Source organism: Cuculus canorus, chromosome 7 (genome assembly GCF_017976375.1).
Source record: "Cuculus canorus isolate bCucCan1 chromosome 7, bCucCan1.pri, whole genome shotgun sequence".
NCBI lineage: Eukaryota > Metazoa > Chordata > Aves > Cuculiformes > Cuculidae > Cuculus > Cuculus canorus.
Window position 1 is genome coordinate 14966666 of NC_071407.1, and position 14461 is coordinate 14981126.

General features: G+C 61.3%; 3 protein-coding genes across 18 annotated transcripts; 2 read left to right on the forward strand and 1 right to left on the reverse strand.

Annotated features, from left to right (window-relative positions):
* Positions 1-866: 866 nt before the first annotated feature.
* On the forward strand, positions 867-3582 carry PGAM1 (phosphoglycerate mutase 1). Its single transcript, XM_054072271.1, has 4 exons — positions 867-1097; positions 1577-1851; positions 2325-2505; positions 2590-3582. The coding sequence occupies exons 1-4, from the start codon at positions 959-961 to the stop codon at positions 2757-2759; spliced, it is 765 nt and encodes a 254-aa protein (XP_053928246.1). The 5' UTR covers positions 867-958; the 3' UTR covers positions 2760-3582.
* A 466-nt stretch (positions 3583-4048) lies between these two features.
* Positions 4049-7794, reverse strand: EXOSC1 (exosome component 1). Its single transcript, XM_054071638.1, has 8 exons — positions 7683-7794; positions 6754-6869; positions 6500-6574; positions 5008-5096; positions 4746-4779; positions 4562-4612; positions 4397-4481; positions 4049-4268 (listed from the first exon to the last, which is right to left on the reverse strand). The coding sequence occupies exons 1-8, from the start codon at positions 7711-7713 to the stop codon at positions 4162-4164; spliced, it is 588 nt and encodes a 195-aa protein (XP_053927613.1). The 5' UTR covers positions 7714-7794; the 3' UTR covers positions 4049-4161.
* Positions 7795-7947: 153 nt separating this feature from the next.
* Positions 7948-14408, forward strand: ZDHHC16 (zinc finger DHHC-type palmitoyltransferase 16). 16 transcript variants are annotated; one of them, XM_054071179.1, is made up of 11 exons: positions 7948-8038; positions 10573-10825; positions 11039-11233; positions 11474-11527; positions 11654-11735; positions 11954-12093; positions 12294-12341; positions 12921-13006; positions 13292-13410; positions 13490-13560; positions 13890-14408. In XM_054071179.1, exons 2-11 carry the CDS (start codon positions 10589-10591, stop codon positions 14271-14273), a joined length of 1416 nt encoding a protein of 471 aa, XP_053927154.1. In that variant the 5' UTR covers positions 7948-8038; positions 10573-10588; the 3' UTR covers positions 14274-14408. The 16 variants fall into 16 exon arrangements, with proteins under 16 accessions (XP_053927154.1, XP_053927155.1, XP_053927157.1 ...); XM_054071180.1 differs by having other exon boundaries at positions 7970-8038; positions 10327-10825; XM_054071176.1 differs by lacking the exon at positions 7948-8038 and adding an exon at positions 8319-9060.
* Positions 14409-14461: the final 53 nt, after the last annotated feature.

Sequence of the window (14461 nt, forward strand, 5' to 3'; positions counted from 1 at the left end):
GTGGTTTGGGTTGGAGGGGACCTTAAAGCCCATCTGGTTCTACCCCCCTGCCATGGGCACGGACACACCCCACCAGATGAGGCTGCTCAGAGCCCCATCCAACCTGGCCTTGAACACCTCCAGGGATGGGGCAGCCACAGCTCCCGTGGGCAACCCGTGCCAGGGCCTCATTGCCCTCATGAGGAATTTCTTCATGGTATCTAATCTAAATCTTCCCCTTTCCAGTTTAAAGCCGTTCCCCCCCTCCTATCACTCCCTGCCCTTGTGAAAAGCCCCTCCCCAGCTCTCTCTCTCAGGTGCTGGGAGGCTCTAAGGTCTCGCAGAGCCTTCCCAGGCTGCACAGCCCCAGCTCTCCCAGCCTGTCCCCACGGCAGAGGAGCTCCGGCCCTCGGATGATCCTTGTGCTCCTCTGGACCCGCTCCAGCAGCTCCACATCCTCGTGCCGGGGACTCCAGGGCTGCACACAAGGATGCTCCCTTCCTAAAACGCCAAAACGAACCCTAAGAGAGTTTATTTGCCGGCATTTTCAGTATCCTGTTGGCAACCCAGACGCAGGGGGCGTCGCTCCCAGCCCTTCTGCTCCGCGGGGTCGCTGGGCGCGGTGACACCCCCGCCCTTGAAGGTCGCACCGCCCTTCGCCGCCGCCATGCGCTACGTGCTCCGCCACGCGCGCGCCGAGGGGGCGGAGCGACGCGATGCAGGCGGCCTCAGGCGCGCGCACCGGCCACCTCACTCCTGCCCTCTGGCCCCGCCCCCTTTAGCGCGCTCGCGAGGAGGGGGCGTGGCCTGGCGGCGCGGGCAGAATCAATCGCGCCCCTCGGTCCCCCCCGTTGGCCACGCCCCCTTTCGCGCGCGGGGCGGGGCCCGGCGGCGCGGGCGGTGTCAGTCGCGCGCGGTGGCCGCGTGAGGAGGCAGCGCGCGCACCGGCCCCCCCTCGCTCCCGCCCGCAGCCGCCGCCATGGCCGCCTACCGGCTCGTCCTCGTCCGCCACGGCGAGAGCGCCTGGAACCTGGAGAACCGCTTCAGCGGGTGGTACGATGCCGACCTCAGCCCTGCCGGGCAGCAGGAGGCGCGGCGCGGAGGAGAAGCCCTGCGAGGTACCGCTCACCGGGAAAATGTGGGGGAGGAAACGCGCACCGGGCGTCACGGCGAGGGCTTCGGGGCCTGCGGTGCTGGGGGGGGGGGGCGGTATGGATGGGGGAGCCTCGGACACTGGGGGAAGGGGGGCGGGGAGCCTCGGACGTGGGGGTGGGGCTGGTATGAGTAGGGGAGCATCGCACACCGAGGGGGGTTCCGGTACACGTGAAGGAATCTCGGCCACCGAGGGGCCTTTCCTGGTACAGATGGGGGAGCCTGGGGCACCGGAGGGGCATTCCTGGTACGGATGGGGGAGCGTCGGGAACTGGTGGGGGTTCCCGGTACGGCTGGAGGAGCCTCGGGCACCAGCAGCACGTCCTCTGTTACCGGTGCGGTGAGGCCGCTGCTCTCGACCCTCTCTGGTTGCATAAGGCCTGGCACTCGCCTCCCTGCTGTCTTTTCTTCCCCCCCGCGCTCTCATTTCTTCCTTCTTTTACAGATGCTGGCTACGAGTTCGACATTTGCTTCACCTCGGTACAAAAAAGGGCCATCCGCACCCTCTGGACCGTCCTGGATGCCATTGATCAGATGTGGTTACCCGTGATCCGAACCTGGCGCCTGAATGAGAGGCACTACGGGGCCCTCACTGGTCTGAACAAGGCTGAGACGGCAGCAAAGCATGGTGAGGCACAGGTGAAGATCTGGAGGCGCTCATATGACATCCCCCCGCCTCCCATGCAGTCTGATCACCCCTTCTACAGCACCATCAGCAAGGTAAGAGGTGTTGCTCTCCCATCTTCCTGGCCAGAAGGCTCCTAAAAGCCACCTTAGCTCCCTACAGCATGGCCTGGCTGCATCGACAAGGTCTCCTCTGTCTCTTTTGAGCAGCCGTGACAGTGCCGCATGGTGCTGATTCGCATCGGAGCGAGTTTGTCCTGCTCCCTCCCTGGGGAGTTGAACCCCTGAGCATTGCATGAACAGACTCGAAGCTGAGGGTGCACCTCTGTTAATCATTACTACCGTGACCCATGCATGGATATTTGCTCTGGTTTCTTCACCCAGAGCAAGCACTGTGGAGCCTCGCAACCTCAAACTTCAAAAGCACTTTCTTGCTTCCAAGCCCGACTTTGCCAACATGAAATGGGTCTTCAGGTGCAGAAATGTGGGGAAGAGACAAAGGCCTTGCCACTGCCTTCCCCCATTGCTGGGCATTTTGGGCTGCTGCATAAGTATGGCTGTTCCCCCAGGACCGTCGCTATGCTGATCTGACAGAGGACCAGCTGCCGACGTGTGAGAGCTTGAAGGACACCATCGCCCGGGCTCTGCCTTTCTGGAATGAGGAAATTGTCCCACAGATCAAAGAAGGCAAGCGAGTCCTTATTGCTGCCCACGGCAATAGCCTGCGTGGGATTGTCAAGCACTTGGAAGGTACGTTAGCCCTGCGGGGGTATCACACGGTTTGTTGGCCAGTGCTGCAAGTGGGGCGATGAGTGATCGCATTTCTGTTTGCAGGCATGTCGGAAGAGGCCATCATGGAGCTGAACCTGCCCACCGGCATCCCTATTGTCTATGAGCTGGACAAGAACCTGAAACCTGTCAAGCCCATGCAGTTCCTGGGGGATGAGGAGACCGTGCGCAAGGCCATGGAGGCTGTCGCTGCTCAGGGCAAGGTCAAGAAGTGAGGGCGGGCAGCTGGCACGTAGTAGAGCCCCCCCCCCCCGACCCCCAGCCCCTCTGTGCACACCCCCACAGCCGTAGGAACTTGAAGCTGCGGAGCTGGAGCAGCTCCCTAGGATTAGGCCCATTCCCTTGGGACCAGGCTTCCCTCTGCAGACAGCCTGTGGGCCCGGGGGCGAGGGCTGTGTGCGTGTGGCTCTGGTGCAAAAGGGAGCACTGGCTCTGCCAGGCAGCAACCACACACCTCTCCGCACCAACATCCTAGCCCTTGGGCCTTGTCTGTAGCGGGATGCGCCGAGCAATCCCTTGCTGTGCCAGGCTCCTCCTCTGCTTCGCTTCCCTGCAGCTCTCGTCACCGTTACTGTAGTTTTGTTGCTTGATTTAGTCACCCCGGGAGCAGTGGGGCAAGCACAGCATGGGCAGCAACTGAGATGGGTCCCCATCACCTCATGGGTGCATGGTACAGGGATCGGAATGTGTAGGCGCTGAAAGGGATGAGGTTTGGTGCATGTGGTCCATGGTACTCATGCTTCTGGACCCAGCTCTGCCAGACCCTGCTTTAACTTATTGCCTTTGGACAAGGGTGAGGGAGGGAGCCTGATGTCTGGAGGTCCATGTCTGCCACATACTTCCCCCCAGCCACAGCCCATCCTCATCTTGCCAGTGCAGCAGGTGCCATTGTGCCCCATCCCACGTCTGTGTTTGTGACCTTGTCACTGTGGCCTCCCCTTCTGCCGGCACTGCAAGCCCAGGCTTGCATGGGGTCAGTGTAACTGTCCGACCATAGCAGCTGTCTTGTTCCTGTTCAATAAAGTCATGCGCAACAAGGAGGTGTCTATGCCTTTCTCTGCTGAGCTCCCAGCATGTGTGTGCAATGGTGCAGACATGGGGCGTCCTGGGGGAGCAAAGCAGAGCTCTGCAATCCCTGCCAGAAAGGGTGACGCCCTGCTGTGGTTTTAAGGCTATGGCTGCAGCACACCCTTGTCCCCAGTGGCAGGCAGGGTGTGTGGCTAAAAGGATGCAGCGCCTGTACCGTTATCAAGGCAGGGAGAGAGAGGTGGTGGTCTCTGCACTCAACACCAGCCTGGGGAGGCAAGCACCCGGAGCCAGTGCTGCCCAGGCACAAACCAGCACTCTGCCGTTCACCTCACTGCAGCAAAGCTGCTGGTCGTTCCCCTTTATACGTTGGGCTTGGGAACACGTTTCCTCCCAGCTGCCGTGCCAGGAGCCAGACTAGCCGGCTGGGGGCAACCCGGGCCTCCTCTGGGCTGCATCTGAGCCCCACACATCGCTCTCAAAAAATATTTATTAGTCACAAAGAGAAAATCCATCCTGCAAGTGATAGCCCATCCAACTGCTCCAGGCCTTCAGACCCCTGCCCAGCAGACCCCCAGGGCGAGGGGACTGCTAGGTCTGCAGAAACTGTGGCTGCACGCGGGCCACCTTACGGAAGTCCTTGGTGTGCGTCCGCGGGCACTGCATCTCACACCAGCTGATGGGCACCATCTGCACTCCTGGGGACACCACATGTCAGGAGGTCCCCTTCCCAAAATCCTTTTCTTCCCCATGGGAAGGGAGGAGGTGGCATCATCTGCCCCTCAGGCAGGGGCAAGGCAGAACTGCAGAACTCTCCTATCCCTACCTGCCTCACTGCGTGCCACCACCACCCCCAGCTCGTTCTCCGCCGTGCTCAGCAGGTAGTTGGACTGCGCATCCCCCAGTGAGATCTGGTTAGAGAGGGGTTAAGGGAAAGGCCTCCTGAGGAGACTCCAGTAACCTCCTGTCATGGCAGGAGAGGAAAGGATACGACTTTGGCCAGGACTATGTCACCGGGGCGGAAGCTCTTGTACACTTCTACCTGCACGGGAGGGAGAGAGCACGTAGAGCCGCACAGCATGTCAGGGTGCTCAGCAGCAGCAGGACAAGTCCCCCACCAACAGAAGGGAAGGGGGCAGCTGCGGTAGCAGAGTCACCAGCAGAGCCTCACTGACCTTATCTTTCTCCGTGGCTCGAATATCTTCTCTCCTGAAAAAGGAGACGAAGGAATCTGAGTGCCAGCAAGTGAAGGCAATTTTCAAGCCTACGGCAGGAGCTGCCCTAGCCTCCCTGGGCGCTCGCCAGGACTTGGACAAATACACACAGCAAAGCTCCTGCCAGGGCAGCCAGTTGCGCTGCTCAGGAAAGCCTTCCTCGTGCTTCAAGGATGGGGCACTTGGGCCATGCGTCCCACAGGGACCCCAGCCCTCTCCCTACCGTATGGTTCCCCGGAAGGTGGACTTCAGTGGTGTGGAGCCGACGTACAGAATGTGCACCTTGGCAAAACGGGAGTTAATGCTGCAAACCTGCCAGGAGGAAAAGGGGAATCAATGCCAGCAGGGGCCGGCTCTCAACCCAGGACACCTACTTCAGGCTGGGAAAGGGCAGGGTGCAGGCAGGGAAAGGGCAGGGGCCACAGAGCTCAGGTCTCACTCGGCCGCCTCCCCAGCATAGAAGTGACGGCAGTGAGACACCCGGCAGTGAGCCAGGAGAGGAAGATGACACTTGTGCAACTCAAGAACACTAATAAGGCTAAGACCTGCTGTGACCTCAGTCCCTCTCCCACCACCAGGACTACAAGGAAACTAATCCCTGCTCTCTGCCACCCTTCCTCTGGAGCTGCCTCAGGCACTGCCCTGCATGTGCCTTGCCCCAAAAAGCATTCTAGAAGGCAGAGTGACAGAAAACCTCCCCTCAGCCTCAGGGCAGGCAGCAAGGGCAGGGAGGTGTCCTGCATGCCAACATGTGGCTTCTCTGTGAGCCAGGGACCCAAGGGAACGACTGGGCCGCCTCTGTCCTGATGGGAGTTGTGCAGAAAGAAAGCATCCATGGGCGGAGGGGCTCCTCATCCCACTCCACAGAAGGCTCAACAAGGCCAAGTGCAAGGTACTACACCTGGGTCAGGGCAATCTGTGATTTCAATACAGACTGGGGGACAACATGACTGAGAGCAGCTCTGCAGAGAAGGATTTAGGGGTGCTGATTGATGACAAACTTGACATAAGCTGGCAATGTGTGCTCGCAGCCCCAAAGGCCAACCTGGGCTGCATCAAAAGAAGTGCGGCCAGCAAGTTGAGGGAGGTGATTCTGCCCCTCTTCTTCTCTTGTGAGACCTCATCTGGAGTATTGTGTCCAGTTCTGGAATCCTCAACATAATAAGGATATGGAATTGGGAATGGGTCCAGAGGAGGCCACGAAGATGATCAGAGCACCTCTGCTATGAGGACAGGCTGAGAGAGCTGGGGTTGTTCAGCATGGAGAAGGCTCCAGGGAGACCTTTGAGCAGCTTCCAGTACTGAAAGGGGCTCCAGGAAAGCAAGGGAGGGGCTTTTTTTCCAAGGGCACAGAGTAATAAGACGAGGGGGAATGGCTTTAAACTGGAAGGGGCAAGATTTAGATCAGACATTAGGAAGAAATTCTTCATGATGAGGGTGGTGAGGCACTGGCACAGGTTGCCCAGGGAAGTTGTGGATGCCCCATCCCTGGAAGTGTCCAAGACCAGGCTGGATGGGGCTTTGAGCAGCTTAGTCTGGTGGGAGCTGTCCCTGCCCATGGCAGGGGGTAGGAACCAGATGGGCTTTAAGGTCCCTTCCTACCCAAGCCATTCTACAATTCTGTGATTCATATGTGTACAGGACGAGAGGCCAGCACAGGGCAGTGAGAGCAAAGGCCGCATGGTCTGCCATGGCAGTTTGCTCTGTCACCTTACCTTGCATGTCACCACATCCCCCACATCGGGCAGGAGCTGGGCCTCGGCATCTCTCACCACTGACACCACAGGTAGCTGCAGGGCAGCAGACATGGAGGTCAGCACAGGGCACGACCCGTGCGCAGGATTGCCTGGGACCAGGCTGACAACAGGCACTGTCAGAGCCCAATTCTCCAGCTGGGAAGGGGCTGCACAGCCTCAGTGCCTGGCAGCTGGCTCCAGGGAAGGGCAGTGCATCCTGTAGCCATGCTCACCCCACTCCCTTCGCTCCTCTTCTCCAGGCAGCCAGCCAGCGAGGAGAAGATGAAGCCGTGCCGGATATAAGTCCCGCTGCCAGCTGTGGCCTCCTCTGTGCTGCACAGCCGCTCCCCTGAGGGGCAGTGCACAGAGACTGTCACTGCCAGGGCACCAAGCATCCTCATCCCACTCTAGGGTCCCTGGGCTCTGACCACCACAGGCACGGTGCCCACTTCTGGCAGCCCTCCCTCCGTTCCATCCTTTCTTGCACTCCCTAGGGCAAACCCCCTTTCACAGCTCCTTGTCTCCAGGTCACCCTCTCCCATATCCCTCACCCAGGCCACCCCTACTGCTACCCAATACACCTCCAGCTCCAAGCCACCCCCTGCCCCAAGTACCCCCAGAGCTCTGAGTTCCCCTTCCTTGCCCCCCTGAACCATAGGGCTTCAGCTCAAAACCACTCCCTGCACACACCTCGGGACCCTCAGCTCTGGTCTGACCCTCACCCTGGGCACCCCAAGCTCTGAGCCACCCCCAGTTCTGGGCATTCTGAGCTCTGAGCTCCTCCCTACCCTGCCCCCTCCATCTCCGAGCCCCTCCTTAACCCAGTCACTCCCCTCCCCAGAGCAGCCCTAGCTCCGAGACACCACAGTATCCATGACACCCCCCACTCCAGCTCTGAGGCCTCCATCTAAGGACTCCCAGCTCCGAGCGCCCCCCCTCACCTCGGCACTCCTGGCTTCAGGCCATCACCTCCCCCTGCCTCAAGCCCCCACCAGCTCGGAGACCCCCAAGCCCCGGGCAGCCGCTGCCCCGAGATGCCCCCCACACCCCGGGGCCTCCAGCTCTGAGCGCCCCCTTAACCTACTCACATCCCCCCCTTCCCGGGCACCCTCAGCCCCAGGAGCGCCCCCATCCTCCCCGGGGCTCCTATGCCCGCACTCACCGGGGACGCAATACCGGGCGGGAGGCGCCATGCTCGGTGCCGGGAGCGCGCGATCCCTACTGCTGCCGGCGTGTGGTGGGCGGTGTGCGGGCGGCGCGCGCTGCCCGCTGGGAGTTGTAGTCCAGGGCGGGGGCAGAGAGCTTTCCCGGCGTTCGCTGCGCGGCTGCTGCGCAGGCGCAGTGCGCTGGGTGGCGCGCTGCCCGCTGGGAGTTGTAGTCCGAAGTGGGGCAAGCTGCTACCCGGCGGGCTCGGCGCGGCTGGTGCGGCTGGTGCGCAGGCGCGGTGCGCGCGGCCGGGCCCGAGGGGTCGGCGGACGCAGGGCATGGAGACGGCGGGCGGCGGGGCGTGGGCGGCAGGTGCGGGCGGTGTGGGCCGGGGAGGGGCCTACCGTGGGGTGTGGGACAGTACCGAGGGGCTGTAGGTGCTGTGGGGGCTGGGAGGCGATGGGGGGGATGCTGTGGGGGCTGTGGGGCTGGGAGGTGATGGGGGGGGATGCTGTGGGTCTGAGAGGTGATGGGGGGGGATGCTGTGGGTCTGAGAGGTGATGAGGAGGCTGCTGTGGGTCTGGGAGGCAGTAGGGGGAAAAGCTGTGGGTTTGCGAGGCGATGGGGGGATGTATTCGGCCTGGGGCTGCTGGGAGGCAGTGGGGGGCATGGTGTGAGTTTGGGGGTGCTGTGGAGTTTGGAGGTGTTCTTGGAGGGGCCAGGGATGGTGCAGGGTAGGAAGCCCAGTTGCTGTGGGGCTGGATGCCATGGGGCCAAGGGCTTTTTGCTGTTAGTGGGGGGCAGCCTTTGTGTGATGGGGCTGTATGCCAGTGTGTCTTGGCACTGCGCGGCTACTGCTGCTGAACAGGGGAGCTGGGATGGGTGGCTGGACCCAGCAAAGCCCTGGCTCTGCCTGGTGTGGGGACAAATCTGGGGTTCCCTCCGCCAAGGCTGTGCTAAGGGTTCCTGTTCCATCTGCTTGCCCCACTTGGATGTGGGGAGGGGGGTGGGCAGGTTGACTGCTGGAGCCCCAGTGTGGCAAGGGGCCAGGGAGGGCACGTGGCTCTGCTGGAGCCTCATCACTGTGGCTGTGCTACTGCCTGAGGACAACGGGTTCTGACGGTGGGAGGCCGGCTGCCTCCGTCGTGGGCTCCCTGTTGTGGGTGAGGAAACCCCTCTGAGGGGCAGGGAGGGCTGTGTGCTGAGGGAAGCCTGAGCCCAGACCTGCTGCTGCCTGCAGCGTTGTGTCTTTTACCACACTGACAGCGCAGGGACCTGTGCCACCCAAGGGCTGTGCAGCAGGAACTTGTTACTCCACATTGTACCTGATGTGTTGCAGAGGAAAACCCTTGGCAAGAGTGGAGGAGAGATGTGGGGAAGAAGATGGCACTGAGGTTTGCATATCCCACTGCCCCCTCGCCAGGGCACAGGAAGCCTGGGCAGGAACCATGCCTGTGACCTGGGGTGGGCTGGTGGTGTTCTCATGTCCAGCTGCTCCCACCCTTGGGGGGAGCCCCTGGCTCCTTGGACAAAGTGTCTGGATATGGCAGCTCCTGCCCTTACCTTTCTTGCTGCTGCCCGGGGCCATTCAGTGGGCATGGTGGCACAGGGAGCCAGTCCCTGCTGGAGGAGTCTGCGGTGTGGCGCTGCTACCTGGCACTGTGCCGAAGCAAGTGCTTGGCCCAGGCTCAGAACGTGCCATGGCAGGACCCCGGGGCAGCCTCACTGCTTAATATTGATGGGTGCTGCCTGCACGGAGGCCTGGGAGCCCCAGCCCTGCAGATCGTTTTCCTGGCTGCTGGGCCAGCTCAGGTTCCTCCTCACTCCTAGAGCAGTTCTCGGTTGGGACGAGGAGCTCAGCGGGCAGGAGAGCACTTCACAGCATCGCCTTGGTCTGGGGCTTCGCTCTTCCACCGGTGCGTTGCATTGTACAGGGTGACAGACAGAGAGTTGGGGTTGTTCAGCCAGGAGAAGAGAAGGCTCTGAGGAGACCTTATAGCGACCTTCCAGTACCTGAAAGGGGCTACAAGAAAGCTGGGGAGGGACTGTTCACAAAGGCTTGGAGTGATAGGACCAGGTGCAATGGGTATAAACTGGAGAGGGGCAGATTTAGGCTAGACATAGGGATGAATTTCTTCACCATGAGGGTGGTGAAGCACTGGCACAGGTTGCCCAGGGAAGCTGTGGCTGCCCCATCCCTGGAGGTGTCCAAGGCCAAGTTGTATGGGGCCTTGAGCAGCCTGGTCTGTTGGGAGGTGTCCCTGCCTATCGCAGGGGGGTTGGAACTAGATGATCTTTAAGGTCTCTTCCAACCTACATTATTTTATGATTCTATGATCCAGGTGAGGGGAAGGAGGAAGGGTTGGGACTCTGGGAGTGGCGCTGTGAAGTTGGAAAAGGTGCAAGGTGGCCTCTGTAGTTTGGTCCAGAGGCAGAGGTGAAAGCAAGTAACATCCCGGCCCTGCTTTTTGTGGGTGAGGAGAGGGATTAGGGGAGGAGGGGTAATCCTGGCCTGGCTCCTCTGTCTACATCTTGTGTGTGTTCCCCAGCCTGTTGGAAAGGGCTGGGTCTGGGATCATCCCTGGAACCAGCCCAGCATCCTGGATGCTCGTGCCTTCTCTGGTTTCCTCCGAGTCAGACTCTCCGTGTCTCTCCCCCAGCCTCCTCCCCGCTGGGAAAGACGAGATGGGACCAGAGAGTGTCTGATCGCAGACACCGAGGGGCCTGTGCCCCCTGTTACATATAGAGCTGTCCCAGCAACACTGTCCCCACGGCTCGGCTGCCCCTGCTCTGCACCCTTGTGCAGGCAGGCATCTGGCAGTCAGTGCAAGGAGCTGAGTGTCCCAGAGGGGAGACCCTTCCTGAGGAGCAGCCTGTCCTCGTCTCCTGAGCTCGTCTCTCCCCAGGTGTGGAGTGGCAAGGATGAGGAGCCGGCAGCGCATGTTTGCGGCAGTGATGCGCCTGCTCCTCAAGTGCCTGCGGCTGGGCCGGCGGCGGCGGTTTAAGCTGGTGCGGCAGGTGGAGCAGTTGTGGCACTATGGGCACCTCTGCCTCCGCTCCCTGTTCTACAATTCCTTCACTAACGGCGACGTGGTGCTTGATTCCCTCTTCGAGCCTGTCTACTGGCTGGTGGACCATGTCACCCGCTGGTTCGGTGTGGTGAGTACCCTTGCTGGGCAGGGGGGCATCCAGCTCTGGGAGCTGCTGGGGCAGCTGAGAGTCAGGGCTGCCTCTGCTCTAGGCAGGAAGGGCGGTGAGGACCTCAGGCCATGGTTCATCTTGTTTTCCTGTGGCTGCATCCTGCTCGTGCCTCTCCCGAGGCAGCACGGGGCAGGTGCTGCCTGCTCTGCTGACCCAGCCCCTTTCCCATAGGTGTTTGTGGCACTGGTGATCAGCCTGACGAGCTCCATTGTGGCCATCGTGTACATCTGCCTGCTGCCCCTCATCCTCCAGACCTACACGCCTGCCTGGATCTGCTGGCACCTCGCCTACGGACACTGGAACCTCATCATGATCATCTTCCACTACTACATGGCCATCACCACCTCGCCCGGGCACCCACCGCAGGTGAGGCACCAGTTGGCAGCGTGGCCTTTGGGGACCAGCTATGGATGCTAAGTGGGAACAGCTAAACCAGCCTGATGGTGTTGCTGCAGGGGAGTGCCTCCGGGTCGGGACAGGGAGGTGGGGGTCACAGGGGAGGCAAGGAGTGGGGGGAGCAGGGGACGGATGCAGGGCTAGGGTGCACAAGTCTTTTCTGATCTGTGCGCAGACCAAGGGCGATCTCACAGGCGTCTCCGTCTGCAGGAAATGCATCGCCCCCAAGCCAGCTCGCACTCACCACTGCAGCATCTGCAACAGGTAGGGCTCCCTCCCTCTGCCTACCGCAACAGCCTTGGAGACCCCTCTTCTTGCCCCCTGCTACATTGTGAGGCTGGGTCCCCTTCCCCTTTGCTCTGCTGGCTTCTTGCCTCGTCTTTCACCCAGCCTAGAGGGCTGGGGGCTGCCTGCCCCCTCCGGAACGTGGTGCTTGCGCTGGCCCTGACACTGGCACTGCTCTCCTTCCCAGGTGCGTACTGAAGATGGACCACCACTGCCGTATCCTTCTGCAGTACTAACCCGCGGTGCTTTCCTGAGGGAGCCGGCCCTGCTTGCCCCTGCTCTCCCTGCCCCTCTCCCAAGTCACCCAGCAGGGGAAAGGGTGGTGGGAGCAGGCCCAGAAGTACCCAGGTCCCCAGGGTGGGTTTGGGCCCGTGGTCTGTCACGGTTACGTGCCTTTAACCCCAGGGGCAGCCTGGCTAAACAACTGTGTGGGACACTACAACCACCGCTACTTCTTTTCCTTCTGCCTGTTCATGACCATGGGATGCATCTACTGCAGCATCAGCGGCTGGGAGATGTTCCGGGACGCCTACGCGGCCATCGAGGTAAGCAGGCAGGCTCAGCCCTCATCCTGCCGTGCACAAGGCTGAGCTTGCCAAGCAAGGCTGGGCCAGGCCTGGCCTTGTAGTGACTTTGCTTCCCCTCTCCTTCCTCCTGTGAGAGCTGCCCTGGTCCTGGGGGGGTGGTGGGGAAAGGGGCCCCTCCTCTGAGACAGTAACTGGTGCCCTGTTTTCCATCCCCCTAGAGAATGAAACTGCTTGAGAAGGAGAGACTGCAGGTGGCTGCCAACCAGGTGGGACATTCCTGCCCCCCAGCTGCTCCAGGCAGTGTGGAGCAGAGCTGCCCCGCTCCTGCTTGAGGCCCGGTTCTCCAGGAGCGCCCCACAGCCCGAACTAGCCCCCGTGCTTGTCTCGTGTTAGACAGCTGGGGCTGGCCAGGCAGCTCTGCTGCAGGCACTTCCTCCAGCAGCTTGGGATCTGCTTCCCTGTGCACGCAGCTTCCAAGGGCTTTGGCTAGTGGCAGCTACTTGGCACGCGCTGCTCAGGCCCTGCTCTCCCAGGGAAGCTGCAGTGGTGCGCACACTCCTCACCCTGAGCGTCAGCTGTGGTGTGGTGTGCTGTCCTGACCGGTCCCATGGCTGCTTCCCTCCCTGCTACCTCCAGCCCATTGCTTCTCACCCATGTGCCAGCTCTCAGGTGTCTGTCTGTCGGTCTGTCTAATGGCTGTCTCTCCATCACCCCAGCTGTTGTGTCAGTTCCAGCCACAGTCCTTTTCAGCTGGCCAAGCTCTGCATTAGCGAGAGGCGCAGCAGTCCACCTGTCTGGCTATAAAGCAACTTGGGTAACCCCGTCCCCCTCTGGTCCTTTTTCAGACGTACTACCAGACCCCGCCGCCCACCTTCTCCTTCCGCCAGCGAGCTTTCCACAAGAGTGTGGTCTACCTCTGGGTCCTCTGCAGGTAAGAGTGCCCAGAGGCTGGGAGGACCATGCATCCCCCTGCCCTGGGACACTGCTCGCCCTGTGCCTCCCCGGGGCTGGGCTCGCTTGCTTCAGCACAGATGCCCCTGCCCTGCCACCTCTTGGGTCACAGAAGAGCAGATCTCGGCTCTGTCACAGGAGATTAGAAGAGCCAACGCACTCATGCAGCCGTGGGTGCGGGGAGGTGGCCTCAGCCCCCACCCCCCACCCCAACTGTGGCACCAAGGAAGGCCTATGTGCAACCAGCTGTCCCTTGCGTCCCCAGCTCAGTTGCGTTGGCCCTGGGTGCCCTCACACTGTGGCACGCTGCCCTCATAACGCGTGGGGAAACCAGCATCGAGAGGCACATCAACAAGAAGGAGAGGCAGAGGCTGCAGAAGAAAGGCAAGGTGAGTGCAGCTTGCGGACTGGGAGGACTGTCTCGGGCAGAGCCAGACAGGATGTGCATCTTTCTGGCCTGCAGGTCTTCAGGAACCCCTACAACTATGGCAGCTGGGACAACTGGAAGGTGTTCTTGGGTGTGGATGTGCCAAGGTAAAGCCCCTGCCCAGCAGGGTAGTGGCTCAGCAGCATTGCGGATGCTGGGACACTGGGACTCTCCTTGTGCAGAGCAGAACAAGTATGCCATGCTGGGCTCTGCGAGGCACAGAGAACCTGGGCATCAGCCACCTTGTGGCTCCTCAGCCTTGCCCAGTGTCAAGCTCTGGCCTACCCAGCACTCCTTTGCCAGGAGTGTCCCAGCTGCAGAGCTTGGCCGTTGTAGCAGCTCAGGGACATGGGCTCACAGCCCTGACTCGGCTCTGCAGAGGCGAAAAGTACCAAGATTTCAGTGTTTTGCTGCAGCCTTGCTCCTCTCCCCACAGGCACTGGGTCACCCGTGTCCTGCTTCCCTCCCCTCACCTGCCTCATGGGACGGGCCTGAGCTGGGACCTGCCTCCCTGTGTGACCAAGCAGCGCACCCCACTCCTGGCCATCTGAAGCCTGGATGCTGCCACCGTCTGTCCCTGCAGGCAGGGGAGTGCAGAGGGGACCCGCTCTGGTACCATGGCTCCCCATGCCTCAAGAGCCTGGTGGAAGATGGGTGCTGGCACGCATCGCTGCCTGGAGCTGGAGCCAGAGCCACAGGAAGCTCTTTGGACAGTGTCGGTGCCTGGATGCCTGCCTTGTTGGCCTTTTGGTGGCTGCCGGCAGCCCCAGGGGAAGGGCGGCAGTGCTGCTCCCTACCCTGGCTGAAGGTGCTGCCCTAACTCGCACAGGTACAGGCCAGCACGCAGCCTGGCGCAGCTCTCGGGCAGGGCGGGGTGCACAGGATGGCACCCCTGCCGCCCAAGCACACCCAGGGAGCTTTTTTAAGACCATCCAATAAATATTTTTTTTCTAAGAGAGCTTAGCTCTTTTCCCTGGTGGGGCAGCAGGGCAGGAGAAGGACCCCATG